General features: G+C 43.3%; 1 protein-coding gene across 1 annotated transcript in view; it reads right to left on the reverse strand.

Annotated features, from left to right (window-relative positions):
• SLC5A1 (solute carrier family 5 member 1) overlaps positions 1–24,475 on the reverse strand; it is an 80,510-nt gene that overhangs the window by 31,611 nt on the left and 24,424 nt on the right. The window contains exons 3-5 of the mRNA XM_068271461.1: positions 17,445–17,549; positions 13,165–13,224; positions 2,720–2,824 (exon numbers count right to left, since the gene is read on the reverse strand). Of these exons, the coding sequence (XP_068127562.1) occupies positions 2,720–2,824; positions 13,165–13,224; positions 17,445–17,549 (270 nt within the window). The remainder of the gene's footprint in view (positions 1–2,719; positions 2,825–13,164; positions 13,225–17,444; positions 17,550–24,475) is intronic.

Below are 24,475 nucleotides of genomic sequence, written 5' to 3' on the forward strand. Positions count from 1 at the left end.
CAATCACCCAATGGCCAACTGTACCAGGTACAGGTGATTAACAGTGCAAGAATGGCATCAATTAAATAATTAAATATTCCCCTTAAAGATTAATAGGTGGATTTTGATTGGCTTTTGTAGGCTCCACCCACTTTTCTTAATATTAATCTCAGTCACCCAGTGACCAACTGTGCAAAGTTTGAGAACCCTACCATTAATAGTGTAAGAATTGCTGCAGTTTACATTTTCTCAGTGAAATTTGTATTTGTCTCCGCCTACTGATGACCCAGCATTGCCCGATTATGTATTTGGCTGGTGTTGGCTGCGCCCAGTTTTCCTAACCCTAACACCCATTTACTCAATTACTCAATGACCAAGTTTGTGAGCTTTGCGGTCTTTGGCATCAATAACCTGCATTAAAATGAAACAAATCAGATTGGTTGTTTGGGGCTCCACCCCCTTATATAAATTTAAACCCCAGTCACGCAATGATCAACTGTACCAGGTTTGAGGCTTGTGCCATTAACAGTGCAAGAATGGCAGCAATGAAATATTCCCCTGAAAAATCAATAGGTAATTTTTGATTGTTTTTTTGTAGGCGCCACCCACTTTTCTGAATATTAACCCCAGTCACCCAGTAACCAACTGTGCAAAGTTTGAGAACCCTACCATTAACAGTGTAAGAATGGCTGCTGTTTACATTTCCCCAGTAAAATTTGTATTTGTCTCCGCCCACTTATGACCCTGCATTGCCCGCTTATGTATTTGGCTGGTGTTGGCTATGCCCACTTTCCTAACCCTAACACACAATTAATCAATTACTCAATTTCCAAGTTTGTGAGCTTTGCAGTGTTTGGCAACAATAATTTGCATTGGAATGAAACAAATCTGATTGGCTATTTGTGGCCCAACCCCCTTTCTGAAATTGAATCCCAGTCACCCAATGATCAACTGTACCAGGTTTGAAGCTTGTGCCATTAACAGTGCAAGAATGGCAGAAATGTAAATATTCCCCTTGAAAATCAATAGGTGAATTTTGATTGGCTTTTATAGGCTCCAACCACTTTTCTGAATAATAATCCTAGCCACCCAACGACCAACTGTGCAAAGGTTGAGAACCCTACCATTAACAGTGTAAGAAGAACAAAAAAGTTTGCTTTATTAAAACAGAAAGAATTTGCGATAATTCAGGTTAGAGTGAGCTTGAGATGTCTCCCAGTGCATCACTGTTGAATATATGCAAATTAACCATTATTACCCTTAAAAGCTAAACACACCTCCAGAACTGCTGGAATGCAATGATGTGTCAGCTTGTTAATTTGTACAGAGCCATAATAATCCAACATGCATACAGACTGTTTTGGATTGTTTGATCCTCATCAGTGCATGGCATGGATTAATTTGGCTCTATGCAGTAGGGCTTGTAACACCGAGAGGTACAGACTACCCAGCAAGCTCATGGTGACCCAGAACTCATTGGAGTGTGTAAGGGACTACAATGGTCCTAAAAGCCCCCTTACTAAGATGTTAAGAAAAACAAAAATTTGCTTTCCTAAAACAGAAAGAATTTGCGATAATTCAGGTTGGAGTGAGCTTGAGATGTCTCCCAGAGCACCACTGCTGAATATATGCAAATTAATCATTGTACCCTTAGAAGCTAAACACACCTCCAGTGTAACAGTGTAAGAATGGCTGCAGTTTACATTTTCCAGTATTTGTCTCTTTTTGGTTATGTGAATAAAAAGTATCCTATACTTTATTCCAGGTAATGTACTATGTGTGTGCCAAATTTCATTCAAATCCGTTCAGCCGTTTTTGCGTGATCGAGTAACAAACATCCAAACATCCGAACTTTCCCATTTATTATATTAGTAGGACTGATGCACCTAAAAATTTGCTTCTGTTGTCCAGCTGATGACATATTTTTGGCTTAAACTAGTGAAAAGACTAACCTTGTGCAATACAGAAAACAGATGTCAACTAGTTGTGTGGGTACAACTGGGCTATCAGAGGATATCGCCATCAATAGTAGTACTTGTGTCAACTAAGTGTGCATGCTGAAACCTATGAAGGTGAATGTGTCAGGAGATACTTTGGACTTGACCAGCTTGTTCTGAGAGAAATCAGCAGTGATCAGTAGGAAAATCCAAACCAGCCAGCTGATTTGTTTTTCCCTAGCAGAGTCAGACAGGAAATGTAATGGGGAGCACACACAGACATACAATAATTTTCTCTTTGGACACCTTTAAAGGGAATGTCCAAGCAAAATAAAAAAATGAGTTTCACTTACCTGGGGCTTCTACCAGCCCCATGCAGCCATCCTGCGCCCTCGAAGTCACTCACTGCTGCTCCAGTCCCGGCGGGACGCATTGCGTACATTTTTACGCATTCACGCTAGTGCAGGAACAGTAACGCATACATTTTTACGCATTGTTGGTTCAATGCGTAAAAATTTACGCATTGAACCAGTAACGCGTAAAAATGTATGTGTTAATGTTCCTGCAGTACCTGGAATGCGTAAAAATGTACCCAATGTGTCCAGCCGACCTCCGAGGTCGGCAAGCTGCCAGCGGGGGACTGGAGCAGCAGTGAGTGACTTCGAGGGCGCAGGATGGCTGCATGGGGCTGGTAGAAGCCCCAGGTAAGTGAAACTCATTTTTTTTATTTTGCTTGGACATTCCCTTTAAGTTGTAACAAGTACATATCTAGGTTGACTTTAGTAGATTTTATTTTAACTCACTGAGATCTTGGTGAAAACATAGAGCAGCAGGGACAGAACAGAGAGGTAAATCCGTATTCGACTTCCACCAAAACGTTTTCTTAAATACTCTGGCATAGTCACCACCTGGGAGACAAACATTACAGTTAATCACTGGTTACCTGGCAAAGTGATATACCATAGTTCTATATCTGTGTGCACAAGACAAATGCATGTTCAACTCTATGGTACCAATAATAGAACATATGAGAAAAAAATACAACATGATAGTTTATCATTGTCTGCTAGTTAATGCGGCTACTTACTTTTCAATATAAAAGATAAAGACAAATACTGCCCAATTCCAGGGTTTGTTTTTATTTTAGCTCTGGATAGTGTGCAAATAGCAATAGAAACCTAAAATAAATTTTAACCTATCTGTATCCAGAACTGAGAGAATTTTTCGAATTTGCTATTCTGAGAGGAAATGGTAGAATCCCTCCAGCAGAGAATGGACAGCAATAAGTAGGGCTGTCCCTAGGCATAGGCCACGTAGGCATGGGCCTTGGGAGTCACCTAGTGGTTTGGGTGTGCATTGCACCCTTTTATTGTGATATCCCTGCTTTCTGCACAGAAGTGTAGCAGCAAGAGTGGAGGGAGTAGACAGCTGCTCCTCCCTGCATATTACTGTAAAGGAAACTCCTTATTTTTCTTACTGCTGGAACACAGCTAATGTGAGTCTTTTTGAAGCTGCAGAAAGGGGGAGGAGGTGGCTGAAGTTTAGAACAAAGAAGGTAGCTGTGAGGCCATGTGGATCTCTGTCCTTCTTTCAGTCCCAATACCCCAATCTGACACCACACTCTTCACCTAAAGACAAGTCCCTGCGTTGATAGGAGACAAAATTACACCTAGCCTACTACGGTTACCCCTAGGATTTCAGCATGCAAAGTATTGAGACTGAGGCGAGGAAGGCTGGAGTACCACTCGAACCACACTAAGCAGGAACAAACGGCAGGATAGTGGACAGTTTGGGTCAGCAACAAGAGATCAGAAAGCGAGGTACAAGGACGTAATCCATAGCAAATCTAGTAACAGGCCAGGGGTCATACACAGGAGGTCAGATAATTAGGGTAGCAGAGAGTAGACAAGAGCAGGTCAATAACAGAAACAATGTCGGTCCAGGCAGCTATCCAATTACAGGGTCAAGAGGTAACTAAGGTTGTATGCAGTCATTTGCAACAATATCACACCCAGCAGAGTAGCACAAGGCAGCTATTGCAGGGTACAATGAGCAAAGCAGGCTTAAATAGGAGCGGAGCATGAGGGACAAAACCCCTGACAGCCTATTGGCTGTCAGGGATGAGAATAAGACGAGGGAAAAGCTGTGCGCCCTTCAGACACCCAGGAGATCTAACTTTTTCAGAGTGCACATTTGCTTTGGCATTTTGTTCCTTAAAAAAGAAACACATAATTGTCTCGAAACATTGGATGATTTTACTATGTAGATAATATGATATATTGATTGGAGTGTTGACCATTTACCTTATTGATCTATTGGTTGTCCAGTTACCAATAGTCTGTGCACCCAGGAACTTATGGGCTATACCCTATGGTGTGCACCACTTCCCCCACCTCAACTCGACATATTATTGTAAAACTCTGACCTGCTCTTATATTTATTATACTGTATAAAAGCCCTGGTCGATTTCCCCATAGTTTTCATTGCTAATAAAAGTAAATAGGTCACACAATAATCATATTTGCTATAGCTGTTCTAGAGACGTTCTGTTTGTGAAAGGAAGTCACGTGTCCCAGAGATCTGTGCACATAGTAGAGTTGCCAGCAGCACGTGGAACTCTTCCTCACCACAAAGCCATAATTTCCTACTGTGGATCACAGAGAGGAAGTGAGCAGGCCCTTTGCTTAGAGTAAAAGATTGGCTGGTGCCCCTCCCAGTTCCCCCTTGACCACTTCCTGTGGGTAATGATGGAATGGGGGAGAAAATAGGTTACTCATAGACTGCTGTTAAGTCAAGCCTAGCAGCATCTGACATTACGAGAGGAAGTCAGCACTGCAAATCCAGTCAGACAGGTGATAAAAAATAAATAATGCAAAACTGGTTAATGTGTAATGCATATAATATGGTGCATTGCAAATGATGATATACATAATATGCATTAAACAAATATTAGCCAGAGTTTAACCACTTAAGCCCTCGGTCATTTTCACTTTATGCATCCGAGCAATGTTCACCTCCCATTCATTAGCCTATAACTGTATAACTACTTATCACAATGAACTGATCTATATCTTGTTTTTTCCGCCACCAATTAGGCTTTCTTTAGGTGGTACATTTTGCTAAGAGCTACCTTACTGTAAATGCATTTTAACAGTAAGAATAAGAAAAAAACTGAAAAAAATCATTTTTTCTCAGTTTTCGGGCATTATAGTTTTAAAATAATACATGCCTCCATAATTAAAACCCACGCATTGTATTTGCCCATTTGTCCTGGTTATTACACCGTTTAAATTATGTCCCTATCACAATGTATGGCGACAATATTTTATTTGGAAATAAAAGAGCATTTTTTCCGTTTTGCATCCATCACTATTTACAAGCTTATATAAAAAAAAAATAGAAATATTTCATCTTTACATAGATATTTAAAAAGTTTAGACCCTTAGGTAAATATTTATGTGTTTGTTTGTTTTTATTGTAATGTTTTTTTTATTATTATTATTAAACATTTTATGTGGGTATTTTTGGGAGGGTGGGATGTAAATAGTATTTGTTTTAGGTAAATATATGTGTATTTTTTTTTTATTTTTTTATTTTTTTTACATGAGTTTGTTTACATGTCATCACTCTTCGCTTTTTCTGACACAGACAGACACAAAAACATTTATATTGCGTATTATGTTATATGTACGTTTAGAGGGACATAGGAGGCAGAAAAAGCGAAGTTTCCGAGAGAAGCTGTCGCTTTTTCTGCGGGGGAGAGGAATCAGTGATCTGGCACCATGGCCCGATTCATTGATTCCTGGGCTAACGATCCGCGGCCGATCATGCGCGTGCACGCGCGTGATCGGCCGCGGGAGCACACATGGCCTCCTTGACGTAGTTCTACGTCAAGGAGGACAAAGTGGTTAATAAACAATGAAGGCAGATAACACTATACGAAACAAATTCCGCATAAAAAGTTATGTACATTAAAACCTTGGATTGCATGATACTTGGTTTGCAAGTGCTTTGCAAGATAACGCCCCTCTGTATTAGTGCAGAGTATCGCGCAATGGAAGCCAAATGCTGGGTTTACACCATACAATTTTCTGTTAGATTTACCTGCCAGATAGATAAAGTTCAACATGTTGGAAATATACGATATATCTGCCGAGCAATTAGGCATTGTTCTACTCACTAGGAGATAAACAGAAGTCAATGCACCAGAGATAATGACCATTCTCTATAGAAAATAATCTAATTATGCATTCTAACAGAAAATCGAACAGAAAAATCTAACAGAAGAATCTAACAGAAAATTGTAGGGTGTAAACCCAGCATTACATCTCTCACCTCTCCAGACATTGCTTGCTTTGAATCCTCCAGTCACTGCTCTCCCTATTGGCTAGCATGTCCTCCTGTGCCATGTGACGATGTCAGTAGATGCCAGTCACTAGAGCAGCGATGACAGGAAAATTCATGTCTGCCTAGCGAGTTAGGAGATTAGGCTTCTGCTGTGGGATATTCTGAACTGATACTGCTGGGTGGGGGGAGCACAGCATTCAGAGGATGAAATGTGCAGCAACGTTACCTGAGCACTTCTGTTCTACTTCTGTTCTCTAAGTGGCCAGGACGCTCTCCAGCACCCACTCTGCATCCTCCGCCATGGTAGTGCCAGCTGCAACCTGAACATCAGTGGCTGTACCTGCTGCAGCCTGAACATTAGTGCTGCTGTGTCCTGCCTTATTATCATTCTTATTTATATAGTGCTGTTATCAATACCCACTGTCCCACAGTGACCTGCCCATTAGTGATGTGCCTGCTGCATCCTGCCACTTAGTGCTCACTTGCTGTGTGTTACTACAGCCTGTTCCTCAGCACTATGCCCTACATCAGTGGTTCCCAACGTTTTCGGGTGAGGGCACCCTTGGTGGCTTTGAAATTTTGTTTCAAGGCACCCCTCGGCAAAAATAACTACCAAAATGCCGTTCTGACCCTTATTTAGCAGCAAGCCCAAACAATGGGGGATGCATGACGAGGCACCCCTGGTAAGTGCATGAGGCACACCAGGGTGACGCGGCACCCAGTTTGAGAACCCCTGCCCTGCATTATTCTTCTGTCCCATAACAACCTACCCATTACCATTAGTGCTGTGCCTACTTCCTAGTGCCACTGTTCCCAACTGTCACTCTTTTAGTTTCAAAACGTTTATTGAAGATGGTATTTTGACACAGAATAGGTGCATCAGATCATGAATATGTCACAAAGAGCAGATGAAATTTGAATATCAAACATACATAAAAAAACAAAACGTCATATATACACAAAAAGAAAAGTAAAGAACATAAATAAAAAGAAAAATAAGACAAAATAAACAAAGGTCCATGCATAACATGATATCCTCCTCAGCATTAATCCGGACATGGTCCTGACATCACGCTGTGGGAGAACAATATCAGCCATACAGAGCCCCCTGATGATCAGTTTGTGAAAAGGAAAATATTTCTCATGGGAAAGGGGTTATCAGCTACTGATTGGTTTCTCTGTAAAGAGGAACTCCAGTGAACATTTTAGTGTTGGCAGATGATGTAGCTGCTGCATGGTTTTTGGCAGTTGGAAACAGCTGTAACAGCTATTTTCCACAATGCAACACGGTGATCAGACAGGAAGCTGGCAAAAAAAAGTTTGAACTTTTCTTGTGGGAGGGGTTTCTTGTGGGAGGGGTTGCACCACAATATTAGTCATACAGTGCCCCCTAATGGTCTGTTTGTGAAAAGGAGTAGATTTTTCATGTAAAAGGGGGTATCAGCTACTGATTGGGATAAACTTCAATTTTTGGTCGGAGTTTCTCTTTAAGATCTATTGAGCAGGCACAACTAAGTAGACCATTTATTTCTATCCCTCTGGTCCAGCGAATATAGAGACATTAAATCCCGCAGCATTGCATTTATTTTCTCACAGACCATGGTACCTTGTACTCATTGGCTTGATTCACTAAACCGTGATAACTCATATCACAGGCGTTTTTGCACGCGTTTTTTTGCGTTTGCACACGATCGGAATTTTCAAGGGAAAACGGGAATTATCGTGTGCAATCACTCAATCAATTTGCATTTTCGTGTGAATATTCGCGATCATGCGCAAACATGAAAAATCGCGCAAAAACGGCCGTGATATAAGTTATCACGGTTTAGTGAATCAAGCACATACTGTGCTGCTTGATCTGGTTTGCATGTATTCCTGTATCGTCTTATTGCTGTATGTCACCCCTAAATATTGTCTGTAACCTTAACTAATGTCCAGTACTGCGTAATATGTTGACGCTTTATATATAAAATAAATAAATAATATTTTACCAACTGTCACTCTTTTGAAAGGACAGTCCCTCTTTGGGAACCCAGTCCCTCTATCCCTCTTTTCTTCTCATTTGTCCCTCTTTCAGGACCGATGTACAGATCTGTGTGAATATATTTTGTTTTCTGCAGAAAAATGTGTTTTTGTTTTTGTTTTTTCAAATGGGGCACTACGGCGAAAAATTGTAAAATGTAAAATATGTGCAAACATAGACAAATAAAAAGTACGTTTTTTCCAGAGTAAAATGAGCCATAAATTACTTTTCTCCTATGTTGCTGTCACTTACAGTAGGCAGTAGAAAATCTGCAGAAGTGACAGGTTTTGGACTAGTCCATCTCTTCATAGGGGATTCTCAGCAAGCCTTTTATTCTTTATAAAGATATTCCCTAAAAAGGATTTAAACAATGATGCTGGCCAGCTTCCCTGCTCCCTACACAGTTTTTTTGGCAGTTGGACAGAGCAACTGCCAGGGGCGTCGCCAGCCCTATTTTGGGGGGGCACGTGCCCCCAATCTATCCTGGGGTGCCACGGATCTCCGCCCGGCCCCCTCTGGCAGCGGCTCCCTCCAGCCGCCGCGTCACTCAGACCTCAGGATCAGGCGGCGAGCCGGCGACCAATCGTGCGGGCGCTAGGACCCAGCGCCCGCACTGATATGCGGAAGTGACATCACTTCCACATATCGAGCGGGTGCGTCCAGCGCCCGCTCTTACTGGTCGGGTCGCCGCTGATCCTGAGGTCTGCTACAAGGTAAGGGGGGTGGGGGGAGCGGCGGCGGCGGGGCCTCCCTGGCACTCACTCACTCCCTAAAGGGGCTCCCTGGCACTCACTCACTCCCTAAAGCGGCTCCCCCTGGCACTCACTCACTCCCTAAAGGGGCTCCCTGGCACTCACTCACTCCCTAAAGGGACTCCCCCTGGCACTCACTCACTCCCTAAAGGGGCTCCCTGGCACTCACTCCCTAAAGGGGCTCCCCCTGGCACTCACTCACTCCCTAAAGGGGCTCCCTGGCACTCACTCACTCCCTAAAGGGGCTCCCTGGCACTCACTCCCTAAAGGGGCTCCCCCTGGCACTCACTCACTCCCTAAAGTGGCTCCCTGGCACTCACTCACTCCCTAAAGGGGCTCCCTGGCACTCACTCACTCCCTAAAGGGGCTCCCTGGCACTCACTCACTCCCTAAAGGGGCTCCCCTGGCACTCACTCCCTAAAGGGGCTCCCTGGCACTCACTCACTCCCTAAAGGGGCTCCCTGGCACTCACTCACTCCCTAAAGGGGCTCCCCCTGGCACTTGCTCACTCCCTAAAGGGGCTCCCCCTGGCACTCACTCACTACCTAAAGGGCCTCCCTGGCACTCACTCACTCCCTAAAGGGGCTTCCTGGCACTCACTCACTCCCTAAAGGGGCTCCCTGGCACTCACTCACTCCCTAAAGGGGCTCCCCCTGGCACTCACTCACTCCCTAAAGGGGCTCCCTGGCACTCACTCACTCCCTAAAGGGGCTCCCTGGCACTCACTCCCTAAAGGGACTCCCTGTCACTCACTCCCTAAAGGGGCTCCCTGGCACTCACTCCCTAAAGGGGCTCACTGGCACTCACTGACTCCCTAAAGGGCCTCCCTGTCACTCACTCACTCACTCACTCACTCCCTAAAGGCCCTTCCTGTCACTCACTCACTCCCTAAAGGGCCTCCCTGTCACTCACTCATTCACTCTCTAAAGGGCCTCCCTGTCACTCACTCCCTAAAGGGGCTCCCTGGCACTCACTCACTACCTAAAGGGCCTCCCTGGCACTCACTCACTGCCTGAAGGGGCTCCCTGGCACTCACTCACTGCCTGAAGGGGCTCCCTGGCACTCACTCACTGCCTGAAGGGGCTCCCTGGCACTCACTCACTGCCTGAAGGGGCTCCCTGGCACTCACTCACTGCCTGAAGGGGCTCCCTGGCACTCACTCACTGCCTGAAGGGGCTCCCTGGCACTCACTCACTGCCTGAAGGGGCTCCCTGGCACTCACTCACTGCCTGAAGGGGCTCCCTGGCACTCACTCACTCACTGCCTGAAGGGGCTCCCTGGCACTCACTCACTGCCTGAAGGGGCTCCCTGGCACTCACTCACTGCCTGAAGGGGCTCCCTGGCACTCACTCACTGCCTGAAGGGGCTTCCTGGCACTCACTCACTGCCTAAAGGGGCTCCCTGGCACTCACTCACTGCCTAAAGGGGATCCCTGGCACTCACTGCCTGAAGGGGCTCCCTGGCACTCACTGCCTGAAGGGGCTCCCTGGCACTCACTCACTGCCTGAAGGGGCTCCATGGCACTCACTCACTGCCTAAAGGGGCTCCCTGGCACTCACTCACTACCTAAAGGGGCTCCCTGTCACTTACTATCGGGGTCCCTGTCACTCACTACCTAACTGGAGGCGCCTGTCACTCACTAGCTAACCTGGGGGTCCCTGTCACTCACTACCTAAGGTGGGGGCTACCATATTAAGGGGGGATTCTGCCTATGTATGTGAAATGCTGTCTATTTATGTACCTCATGACTGCTGAATTTGTCTTGTTGGGAGCCTTATGATTTGTTGGGGGCCTCAAGATTGCTAAATTTGTCTTGTTGGGGGCCTCATGATTTGTTGGGGGCCTCATGATTGCTGAATTTGTCTTGTTGGGGGCCTCATGATTGCTGAATTTGTCTTGTTGGGGGCCTCATGATTTGTTGGGGGCCTCATGATTGCTGAATTTGTCTTGTTGGGGGTCACATGATTGCTAACTGCGAGACTATGGGAAAAGCTGAATCCTTATCATATGAGACAATAGCATTAAACCTACTTTTTTAGCTTTTTAAAACAGAAAATAAAACTGGGAGGTTCTAAAAAATTGAATACATTTTTCAGGAGTAGGATGGATGAAATTGTTTATCTTCACAGTTTATTTTCAACTTGGATTTTCCATAATGTTCATGTATGAGTTAAAACGTTTGTACAGTATTTAGTTTAAATTGCGGTTGCCACTTTGCGATAGATAAGTGACTTTTGGGTTGCAGTTTGGGCACTCGGCCTCCAAAAGGTTCGCCACCGCTGTCATAATCTAATGTCCCACCATTGCTAGGTTCATGTAAATTTGTTTCCACCCGGCCGTTACCACACCTATATTCTGGTCCATGGCCCACCCATTTTTCGGTGCGGCACGATAAGCACGCCGCACAACGTGATCCTCATATTTTTGGCACGCTAGCTGCAGTGTGCTGAATTCTGCTGCCTACAGTATGTACAGTATACGCTGTTCTCTAGTTGCTGCACTGTGTGCTGATTTACCTCCAGTGTGTACAGTGTAAGGTGTTACTCTGTGCCTTTACTGATTGTAAACCAGCTATATTGTATGCTGATCCCTGCTACTTTCAGTATGTACAGTATTAGCTGTAAAGCCTGGTACACACATACAATTTTGATTAGCCAATTTTAGCTCTGTTCATAAAATTCATTGTCTGTTGGCCCACTTACTGCACGGGGGTGGTAAAATTAGGGGTCAGTAATTAACCAATCAAAATTGTATGTGCGTATACATCTTTGATCTATGCCTATACTGATTGTAAATTATCCAAATAAAGGACAGGGGGCTCCATCCAATATTTCGATGGGCAGGCCCGTTATCTGTAGCTTACACCGCCGCTAAGTTCATGTACATTTGGCCCCACCCATGGCCACGCCCACTCGCCACATGGCCACGCCCATTTTTTGCCTATTACTCCCCGCCTGGTGCCCACAGGTGCCCCCGATCTCCAAGGACCCTAGAAACGCCCCTGGCAACTGCCATTCACTGAGTGATTTTGAAAATAAATATATCCCTGAGAATCCCCTATAAAGAGATGGACTAGTCCAAAACCTGTCACTTCTGTCAGATTTCTACTACCTACTGTAAGTGACAGCAACATAGGAGAAAAGTAATTTATGGCTCATTTTACTCTGGAAAAAATGTACTTCTTATTTGTATATGTTTGTACATATTTTAAATTTTACAGTTTTTCGCTGTAGTGCCCCTTTAATATGAATTAAAATGAACCAGAATAGAAAGGACCAGTGTGGTTTGAATAATAAAACATTTTCTCATGAAATGTTTATAGTATGCGTGCCTAGGGGTTTTCTGGGGCCGTGGTTAGGGGTGTGGCTGGGGTGTGACTAGGGGTGTGGCAGAGCGTGGCTTAAGTGTCCCTCTTTCTTATCTCAAAAAACTGGGCAGTATGACTGAGCCAATGGGTCTTCCCTTCTTTAACGCTGCAGGATTGTGCAAAATCAGAGGTGTTGTGACTTTTCAATGTCAATGGTCATTGGATAAGTTCCTAGTTAAAACCATACACAAAGGAAAAGATTTGGGTGAGCCAACAGGTTGTTTGTAATAGTGAAAGCCTTCCTACATAATAACCCTCATCCTCTCGTTTTTCATAGGAGACCAAGGTTCAAATCTCAGCTCTTCCTGTTCAGTAAGCCAGCACCTATTTATTAGCAGACCTTGGGCAAGACTTCCTAACACTGCTACTGCCTATAGAGTGTGCCTTAGTAGCTGCAGCTCTGGCACTTAGAGTCTGCAAGAATAAAAGCACAATATAAATGTTATGTGTCTTGCTTGTCTTATTAAGAATTTTTCTATGAATGACCTTGGATTGGGGATTCCACTAATTCTTATGGGGAAATTCGCTTTTATATGAGAGTGCTTTAGATTACAAGCATGTCCGGAACAAATTATGCTCGCAAAACCAAGGTTCCACTGTACTTTGCACACCATTGTAAAAAAATTTTTTTAAAAGTTATCTTTTTGTTTTACTGTTTTTTTTTTGTTTGTTTTTTTAATTTCATGATGTAATTACACTTTTGCACAAGCTATAGTACAGTACTACAAAGACGACATGTAACTTGGATATGTAACTTACTCCAGCTTTCACATAGATTGGTACAAAGATCCATCCGAGAATTATCACAATCACCAGTGCCTAAAAAATAAAAACATCATGTGAATATTTTGTTTTTGTCTTAATTACTCATCAATTGTATCTTAGCAAATAATGTTTTCTTCATGTTACGGACCAGTCTTCTAAAAGTAATGTATCCTGAGAATTCAATGCAAAGATTGTATATTAGAAACTACTAAGATAGGCCCGGTTAACTTTGGACAAAAAAAAGTTTTTTGCGCGGACCATAATGGAACGCACCCTAGCGGAACAGATTCTATTTTAATCAATAGGATCTGGTCACATTGCTCTGTTTCAAAGGATCCATTCAGTCCATTTTTCCAAATGGATCACAAGTTTCGGTCTGCAGCGGTTTTTCAGGACCGACGGATGCATTGCATTGACCGCGCACAGAACGGAAAGTCACGAATGGAAAACTGATGCCTTTAAAAATTGATCTATTCCACAGGTCCGTTTACCATCCGTGTCTGTGTGAACCAGGCCTTATACATATTTATGGGGAGGGTGCTACATTACTAATGACTACTACTCTACTACCCATTGACTTCTGCATTCTGTAGCTAACGCTGTTTGTAGTAGCCTAGTAAAGGAAGAACAAATTATATCACTGAGGGATCTCTGCTTTCCTCTAGTGATGCAAAGTAACAGTGATTTTTTGATCTTGCTTTTTTTTCCTTTAAATAAAGGGAATTTTGTCTCAGAGGATGATGGAGGTAAGATCAACACAATACTTAGTAATAGGAGTGAGGTGGGCTTTGTCCACCCCGCGCTTCCTGTAATTTTGCACTCTTGTCTGACTGTGCACAGTAGAAATGTCTGGGAGCGTTCTGGGGCATGCGAACGTCAAAGTGCTGCTCGTGCACAAATAGCACTACTGAAGTATGCAGGGGCGTGGCAATAGGGGTTACAGAGGTTGCGACCTCATCGGGGCCGTTGAGCCAGAGGGGGCCCTCCCTCAACTTCAGTATTAGCCCTCTATTGGTCCTGTGCTCATAATAATCACTTCTATAGATACTTTGAATAGTGGTAATCATTAACAAGCTGCTGCCCATTACCTTCTTGCACCTCTGACATTGTAGGTGCCATTGGCAAGTTTTAGTGCACTAAATCAATTGTTACGTATAGAGTGCTTGGGAGGCCCCAATGTAAAACTTGTATCGGGGCCCACAGCTCCTTAGCTACGCCATTGGAAGTATGTACAGTATGCTCAGAATACTCCCAACCACAGCTTCTGAGCACAGCCAAGCAGGAGTACAGGGAGCTTGGAGTGGACAGCGCATATGCTGCTTCTTTGCTGAATGGGGGACAGAGCAGCAGAATAGAAGGGAGCCCACACAAAGTGGACCACAAGTGAGCACAGGGACAGAATATTACACACACAGACGCATAGTTTAATAGTTATCATGTCAATTCAGGTTTGCTTTACAGTGAACCTTAACACTAAAAAATTACAAGAGTTTCACTTACCTAGCGCTTCTATCAGCCCCCCGCAGCCGTCCTGTCCCGCGCAGCTCCTCAACGATCCTCTGTTCACCTGCCGCGGTGCAGTTTCAGTTTTGCCGACTGATGCGTCGGCTGTCCACTGCACCTGCATAGGCGCTTGCCATGCGTATCCTCGTATGTGTTCTCGTCTTTGAGCGCCTGCACAGGCGCAATAAGAAAGAAAAAATTGCAGGCAAAGTTTGCCAGGTTTTTTTTCCATTTGCACTGATGTCATGGGACTAATTTTCGTGGTTGATTGTCTTATACTTTGACGCTTTAGAAGAGGTTGAAATGTTCCCATAACCTGCAGTTGGATTCTCCTCCGAACCTTGAAGTATTTCATCCTGATTTCCTAGCGGGCACTGATCCAGTGAATTTTACTTGGAGGAAAATAGCCAACTTATCTAGTTTTAAATTATTCCTCCCGGTGGCAAACTACTGAGTATGCAGAACATCTCTCTGACAGATAATTATTATATCCTGTTAGTTGAAAGGTGAAAAATCCTACCTATTACCTACTCTGGTTTCTCTATTCAGCCTATCAGAAGACTCTCTAGCTAGTAGCTACCTCACTAGAACTGATTTGTGAACAAGACCCAACACATAAAGGGGTTTTATTCTTATTCCATTCATATTTTACTTCAATGCCACTGTTTCTGACAAACTCCTACACTATAAAACCTGGGAACCTTGGACCAATAAGAGAGGTAAACTAGATACTGAAACTTAGTAACCTGAACGTAGACTCTTTTCACTATATCCTCGCATCCCAATGTAATGCAATGATATTCCTATGGAGCTTTCACATTGGCGCATCAGCTATGCAACGCGTTGGGATAAAGCATGCAATGTGTAACATGCGCATGTTTACATTGTAATGTATGCCTCTCTGCACTGTTGCACCACAACCATTCCACACGCTGTGACTCTGTGTCCCTCGCTCAGTTCTGAAGTGCTTCACTTTCCAGCTGTCCCCTCCCAGGAGCACATGCGCCTCCTGCGATTGCGCTCACGCACACAGAAGCATTCTGTGCCACTGGGTCAGCGATCATAGAGTGAAGCACATTGGAACTGCAGCGAGGTACACAGAGACTTCTAGGGGCTGGAAGAAGCCTCAGGTAAGTAATGCTTCATCTGCACCATTCACATCATGTATGCTTTAAAATTGTCATCAATTAACTCATAAAATAAAAAAAATTCATACATTAAAGCATTAATGAGGCCAAAACTGCTGCAATACAACTTTGCATTGAATTTAAAAAGCTATTTTTGTCACATTAATTTTTCACAAAATCTACATGGGGGAAAAAACTTTTTTGACATGTTTACTGGCAATCAACTGCAAAATTTTGCAAAACAATACCTTGTCCTCCTCTGGTTCTGGGTGCAATCTGTTCTCCATAGACGCACCCCACGTGGTTGCCTAGTAACGTGGCCGCATGTGTGACGTCTGACGTCATATGCACGCCCTTAATAGGCAACCACGTGGGGTGCGCGTGTATGTAGAGTGGAGAGTGCCCGGGTGGGTAAGAGATTGTATTACCTATCTATTTTAATTAACATAGCTAATGTAACTTAATGACAGTATGTTTGTTTAGGTTGAAGTTCCTCTTTAAAGCCCCATCCACATGCTCCACAGAGGTCTTTTATGCAGCACAATTATCAAACAACTTTTGTTGTGAAACAAGTTGAAGTTTTTGGTTGTTTCAGCTTATTTCACCAGAAAAGTAGTTTGATAATTGTGCTGCATAAAATACCGCTGTTGAGCGTGTGTATAGGCGCGTTCACACGCCATACTTCCACGCAGCGGATCGTTCAGATACAACCTTATCAGTCTGCCGACAGCGTGTACACACGTGATACTGTTGGCAGAACGTCCGCCCAGCAGAGGGTCTGCGGATCCGTTGTTTGTGGAAGTATGGCGTGTGTATGTGCCCTAAAAGGCAGATCTGATAAGATTTTCTGAGATCAATAGTGACTAGAGGTTGTTACTTCTGGGTCTAAAGGTAAAGGGATCTTTAGAATGCTCTAAAGAGGACATTAAAGGACCACTATCGTGAAATTTCTAAAAAAATAAAACTAAAAAAAGATTTATTCTGGAAAGAATGCTAGTAGAAGGGAAAGTGAAGGGTTAAGAATTAGTTAAAAAAATAAATCGCCCTGCTGTTTACACATCTTTCGATGGACAGTGGGCTGCTAACGGCATTTCAAGCAGTAAAAACTGTCTCCTCCTCTGATTTTAGCCAGGCAGATAGGAGCTATCCGTCAGAAGAGCTCTCACTTTCACGCTGTCGTGAATGTGTAAAAAGCAGGGTGATCTCTTTTTTTAACTAATTCTTAACCCTTTAGTATACCTTCTACTAGCATTCTTTCTAGAATAAATATTTTTTAGCTTTACTTTTTAGAAATTTTGCAATAGTGGTGCTTTAAGACAACATCTAAGTGGTTAGCACACTCCACTTGCAGTACCCAGAATTATATTGTGAAGCTCCATACTTGCCAGCTTTTTATGAGGGCTATTTAGATACAAGCTCATTAGGGCTCCCTTTTGGGCCTTAGGTTTTGTTCACACTAGTAATAATTGCCAGCATACCTTTGTTATTCTTATGACCAGAGGACTGCCTGGTGAAAATTAAAAATTAACATAATGTGAAATATGAGGACATTGGTCTGTTTGAACACTACAGCTTGCTGCATTTTTTAAAAGAAGCATCTCTATTTGGAGTTTGCCAGGTAATTATTACAGTACAAGAGCTTACATTCCATTCAAATCCTCCGATTACAATTCCACCTGCAGCTGCTGTGCCTGCCAGACCAACAAAGTGCCCACTTCCGATGTTACTGGCAAAGAGGGATGCCCCAATCTGAAAACAGAAAGAGAAAAACTATTAGATAATCAAGAAAGCTCATCATGTAATTTAAAAATAGTATGCAAACTGCAGAAATAATAATAGCAGAAACCTCTGGAAGGTCTGCTGTGAAAGCAGAAGTGTCAGGAACATAGAGATCAGTATGTAACGCAGCAGTGAGAGGCGGTAACATAGGTGAGCAATAAGCTTTCCACTGAAGAAGAAAGTGCTGTGTTTAACTGTTTGAATGCTGTTCTGTTACCATCTTTGTGTGTGTGGGGGGGGGGGGAGGGGGGGGAGTAGGAGATTTATGACTGGAAATAATCTTTTAGAGCAAAGAAGAAATGCTGAGTTTTATACCACTTTAATGTTAATTAAAGGACCTGGGGCCATATGCAATTCTCTTTTTCACCTGAGTTTTCTCCTAGGAGATAATTTTTCATCTTTGATTTTAAATAACTTTCCAGTACTTTTCAACCAGAAAAGCACCTAAAAGTTGGTGAAAAAGTACTATCAAAATTATTTTGAGCATTTTCTTGCCTTCTGGGGGCTTAAAGGGCATTTTATTGACAAGTTTAAAAATATCACCTAGGAGAAAACTCAGGTGAAAAAGTGAATTGCATATGGGCCCTAATGTCTAATCTTTTTTTTAAAAAAAAAAAAACATTGTGTAGTGTATAGGTGCATACACACATCAGACCATAGTCTTTGGAAAATGAAAGATCACAGACCAATTTTACCCCCTTCCATGTAGTATGAGAGCCATACCTACACAGTCTATTCTATGGAGCTGAACTCCACATCAGAAAAAAATCTTTGCAAGATGCTGCACACAAAGATGCTGCACACACTCAAAAGATCTGTAGCTGCAAAAGATCTGTTCCTGCCAAAAATCCATTCCTGCAAATTGCAATGATAGTCTATGAGATCTGCAGATCATCATACACACATGATTTAACTGACATTCATCTGCAGATCAGATCCACCAGGATGGATTTTCAGATCTGCGGATGATTGTCTGATCTGCAGATAAATGTCAGTTAAATCATGTGTGTATGATGATCTGCAGATCTCATAGACTATCATTGCAATTTGCAGGAATGGATTTTTGGCAGGAACAGATCTTTTGCAGATACTGATCTTTTGAGTATGTGCAGCATGTTTGTGTGCAGCATCTTGCAAAGATTTTTTTGTGATGTGTAGTTCAGCTCCATAGAAAAGACTGTGTAGGTATGGCTCTCATACTACATGGAAGGGGGTAAAATTGGTCTGTGATCTTTCATTTTCCAAAGACTATAGTCTGATGTGTGTATGAGCCTTTAATGGTTGGTAGGGGTTCAAAAACTTATTTCACTCAATGAAATGCAAATCAGTTGCTATATTTTATTTAAGGTTATTTTTTCGATTTTCCTTTTGATGTGCTATCTGCCACTGTTAAAATAAACCTACCATTGAAATGATACTGTTCTGAGACTTTTCATTTCTTTGTCATTGGACAAACTTACAAAATCAGTGAGGGGTCAAATAATTATTTCCTCCACTGTATCTGCAGGAAAAAGCAAAGGCCTGTTGTTATTGTTATTGAGTTATATACTGTAGCCCCCTCTTCTTCATACAGAGATCTCATAGAAAACAAGCGTAATAATAGTACAAAACATACAGGAATGACAAGAAACAGGCATACTATCTGGAAGGATGGGGAAGACAACAAGAGTTAAGGCAGTGTTTTCTGTAACAAGGATGGAAACAGGAACAGATTAGTATATTTCACACATCATCTTTACTATACCTTACCTATAAATGGCATTTTCAAGTGTAGCATCCTTTAGATAGCTTATAGTGTGCAGAATGTTAAACAGCTGCTAGATGGTGTTGTTTGGCTAGCTGCTGGCAGAGTATTTTTGGGTTGCCATGTTGGACATGCACCTTTAGGTGGAATTTATTGCATCCCTATCTGGGGATACCTGTGTCTGTGAATCAGGGAATGAATTTCACTTTTCAGCAACTGCTAAGGCAGACATAAGGTGCATACACACATCAAACTATAGTCTTTGGAAAATGAAAGCTCACAGACCAATCTTACCACCCTTCATGTAGTATGAGAGCCATGCCTACACAGTCTATTCTATGGAGCTGGACTCCCCATCAGAAAAAAATCTTTTCAAGATGCTGCACACAAACATGCTGCACACAATCAAAAGATCTGTAGCTGCAAAAGATCTGTTCCTGCCAAAAATCCATTCCTGCAAAATGCAATGATAGTCTATGAGATCTGCAGATCATCATACACACATGATTTAACTGACATTCATCTGCAGATCAGATCCACCAGGATGGATTTTCAGATCTGCGGATGATTGCTTGATCTGCAGATGAATGTCAGTTAAATCATGTGTGTATGATGATCTGCAGATCTCATAGACTATCATTGCAATTTGCAGGAATGGATTTTTGGCAGGAACAGATCTTTTGCAGATACTGATCTTTTGTGTCTGTACAGCATCTGTGTGTGCAGCATCTTGCAAAGATTTTTTTTCTGATGGGGAGTTCAGCTCCATAGAATAGACTGTGAAGGTATGGCTCTCATACTACATGGAAGGGGGTAAAATTGGTCTGTGATCTTTCATTTTCAAAAGACTATGGTCTGATGTGTGTATTCCAAAAACACAGCTTCAAAAATATGACTGAACAAGTCGAAAAAACTTTGTGTGGATGGGGGTGGGGAAGAAGCAGTGGTGTGTCAATGGCTCATAGTGTTTCACTGCATCATGCAGTACGACATTTGTGGTTTATTTGTTCAACATATTTCTGCTGAAATCTATCAAAATTGAAATTGTCATGTAGGGTAAGAATCGATCATTATCTGTTGGAAATCCAATTAGGTAGGGATCAATTGGCTTGGGATATCGAACCATAATTAACCCATGTGTGGCCAGCTTTTCAGTATGTTCTAGTGCATCTTAGTAATTTACGTTTAAAAGGAATGAAAACAGTAATATTCAAGTCTCTTGTCAATCTGTTACTAAACTGAACTCTTTTGCACTCATTGAGTGTAAAGAAAAGCGAGAAGATATGGTCTAATGTGATTCTAACCTAGATAAATAATTAATCTTAATAACTGGTATTAAGCACACAATCACTTCAAATCATTAACCAAATGTATTAATACCTCTGCAGTTTCCAACAAAACCATTTGGACTTTCAACATGTGGTTAAGACCTCATACACGTTTCAGTCACACCATAACATAAGAAAATGAACGATGGTGTATAAATGTGTGCAAACTCAGAATTTGGGGCAAGCCAAAAACTTTGTAATCAAAATATGATCAGTCCAGGGAGTGTTTCTATCCTAGCTTAGAAAGTGTCACTAACACGCCTTGATTTAGTGGACAACAGAAATCAGGTCATAGAGCAGTAATTTATGCATAGCTCCCAACTGTCCCTCTTTTGGAGGGACAGTCCATATTTGGGAAACAAGTCCACTTTATTATAATCCTTTAAATTAATATATTTCTTACTTTTAAATCCTGGAAAATTGATATTGGTGTGCTAGCCGAACTTGAATTTTCTCATGCTGGTGTGCCTCTCCAAAACCTGATATTGCTGAGTCCAGGAATGGACACGCATGTGAGCAAGCGCCTGATCGGCGTGAAACGGCTGTAGTGCCGTCCTATCATCCCCTGGTCACCCTTTCCTTGTTCACCGCAGCACCATCCACCGAACAGGTTTGACTGTCATGCTTTTGTTTATGGCTACACTGTTTATCTTTGGCTAAAGAACGGAATAAAATACCGGAATATTTAAAGAGACAGGTGCACAGTAACTCATTTATGTACAATATAATAAGTACAATGTCTTCAGGCACTGGCATAGAACACCACTACTTATTAATAAGCTTAATCTGCCTCTCTGTGGGTTGTGCTGGAGATGTGGTCTGGACCTGGGATCTCTTATTCATTATTGGGTGACTCGGTATTAAGGCTTTCAGGGTCATGATCAGGTTTCTACTACACAGGCTTACAGAGGTGGATATTCTTCTTGCTCCTCTCTCTGTCCTACTTGTTGGAGTTCCCAGTTCTGGGTATTTCAAAAATGGTAGAAAACATGTTTTTCACATCCTATTAGGTGCCAGGCACTTAGTAATCTAGAACTGGTGACAAGTGACCCTTCATGCTTGGTAAATGGGTAAATGCACTTTACTCTTCAATGTTGTAACATACATAAGTTTTTAGTGTGAAGGGACCCTACAGCCATCTTACAGCAGTCTTTAGATAGTTTGAATAATGTATGCTTGTCATGGGAGTCACCCCCTTGAAATGTAACAATGTAAACATTAATTTAACTACTTGCAAGCTGAAGCTTGTCTCCTCCCCTCCTTCCCCCCTCCCCCCCACTGACCCCCCACCACTTTCCCCCAAGGGGCACAGGCACTGCACAGCTGGTAGACAGGCAGCTCCCCATGTACTGTATTTGCATCTGAACAAGGCGTTTTCTGTGCTCAGATGAAACAGAAGACTTTTTTTTACTGCTAGGTAATGCTGCCACGTGTCAAACCTGACATGTGTGGTGTTATTGAATTTTGCTATTCAGCTATATGTAATTGCAACCACATGACGCTTGTGGCCGAACTGCTCGACAAATAAGTAGTTCAGCCGTCCGTGGAAAAGAGACCTAAGCCATAGACCCTGAACGAGAATGCAGATCAGATGTTTCTGACTGAAGACTGACTAAATTAGTTTCTGGCGTTATTCAGACACTACTGTAGCCAAAGAGCTCAGCAGGACAGCCAGGCAACTGGTATTGGTTGAAAGGAAATAAATATGGCAGCCTCTATATCCCTCTCAGTTCAGGTGTCCTTCAACCTCCCTGGTGGTAAGCCCGACCTGAGCCCGGGATGGGAGAATTTATCAGGAAGCAGTAATCCCGAGCTCAGCTCGGGCTAGCAAAATACCTGCTTTTCATGTTGTTTAGGAGTCCCAAGCGCGATCGGTGCTGTGCAGCGGGACTCCAGCCTCTCTCTCTCTGACATTCTCTATGGCCACCGGGATCCCTATATCCCTGCTGTTCTTCCGGGGACCCAATCACAGCAGAGGAGCGGCGGTGCAGTGTGACGTCATTGGGGGCGGGGGGGGGGGGGGGCAGAACAAATCTTTAAAGTGGACCTCAACTTTTGCACAGGGAAAAAGGAAAACAAAAAGAAATGTGCCCTATATGTGTATATATACATAGTGCTGGCAATAATTATTCATGGCCCTGGCAAATTTTTACTTAAAGTTACTTTTATTCAACCAGCAAGTCATTTTTTGACGGGGAAATGACATAGTTGTCTCCAAAAAGATAATACTCTCTGCCTGCCTTATTTGTACAGTTTCACAATTTTTTAAGTTTATTCGTAAACTGTGATGATTTGCTCAGCTGCCTGTGCAGGCAGGCAGCTTTTTGACCATTGTGTAGGTTTGCATGCTGCAGGACTCTGGAAAGAAGAGCTTCTGTCAGTTTTGCAGCTTGTGCTTGCAGAGGAATTTGCATACGTTGTCATGCAAATTGCCTGGCCACATTCATTGGAGGCGTGTACTATAAGTACTATGTCTTTCCCACAATGCTTGGCTGGTCATAAGGAGTCTTCCTGTGAAACACTCTGGAGAGTGTCAGCCATGCTCTTTGTTTGAGGATCAGCTTAGAGTAATTCCTGGAAACTGTGCTAGGCAGATTCCCTAATGCAGTTAGGATTGTTTATCTGTTTGTTTGTTCTATTGCTGTTGTCCTGTCCCAGCGGTGGTCGACAGGAAATGGTTCTGATCTCTGTTCTTGGAGTATAGCTGGTGCAGCGGTTGCTACCAGCTATCTCTTCTGTTTTGTCTCCTTGGATCGCGCTAGCCACTTTTCGCTAGCGCTGTGGATCCTTCTGTTCTGTCTCCTGGGATCGAGCTAGCCACTTTTCGCTAGCGCTGTAGATCCTTCTGTTCTGTCTCCTGGGATCGCGCTAGCCACTTTTTGCTAGCGCTGTGGATCCTTCTGTTCTGTCCCTGGGATCGCGCTAGCCACTTTTCGCTAGTGCTGTGGATCCTTCTGTTCTGCTACCCTGTACCTGGATCGCGTTAGCCACTTTTCGCTAGTGCTGTGGATCCTATCTCTCGCTTGTCCCTGTTTTCGTGTGTCTGTCTTGTCTGCTACGCTTGGTGGAGGCTCGGTGAGGTAACCGTTAAGCAAGCGCTCGCGTCCTCTGTATTCATGTTTGTCTGTTAATGGTTAGTTAGGAGTGCTTGTCTCTATTGTGCTTAACACGTGGAGACCGCGCATAACCGCGTGCACTGTTGCGAATGAGTGCGGTGTTCGCGGTTAGCTAGCGTTTGTTATTTTCCGTATCTCGTCATTGTATTATTTGCTGTGCCTTTGCTAACCTCGTATTCTGTCCTGATCTGCCTTGTGTCACGTCTGGCGATCGCACCTCTCGCGATCGCGTTCCTGTTTCATATCTGCTGTTGTGTGTGTACTGTCGCGGGGTGGCACACATACAACCTGTCCCTTTGCTCGTCTCATTCGCAATCGCCTCTCTTGCGATTGCGTTCTGCGCTTCGTACAATTCCTGTCTGGCATTTGTGGAGGTACAGAGGATTGGTTCCTCTACACTCCCCAGCGCCATCTGCCGACAGTAATTTTCCCTCTACGGGTGCGTAGCACCTTTTGCTGGGTGCCTGCAAATATACGCTTGTGGAGGATTTCCGCCGTGTCAACGCACGTGTTGTGCGCTGATCACGGAGAAAGTTCCACAATCGTTACATAAACTAGGCCTAAGACCTGTTTAAAAACGGGCTCTACGCTGTGGCGGTGCCCCCAGCACTGGTCTCCCTCTTTTAAAATTACCTGCGCATACATCGCGCGCCGCTTATGCACTCGCACGTACCTGCTGCCGCAGGTGGCCCACACACCCGCGCGCGC

The sequence above is a fragment of the Hyperolius riggenbachi genome, chromosome 1, assembly GCF_040937935.1.
Source record: "Hyperolius riggenbachi isolate aHypRig1 chromosome 1, aHypRig1.pri, whole genome shotgun sequence".
Lineage (NCBI taxonomy): Eukaryota > Metazoa > Chordata > Amphibia > Anura > Hyperoliidae > Hyperolius > Hyperolius riggenbachi.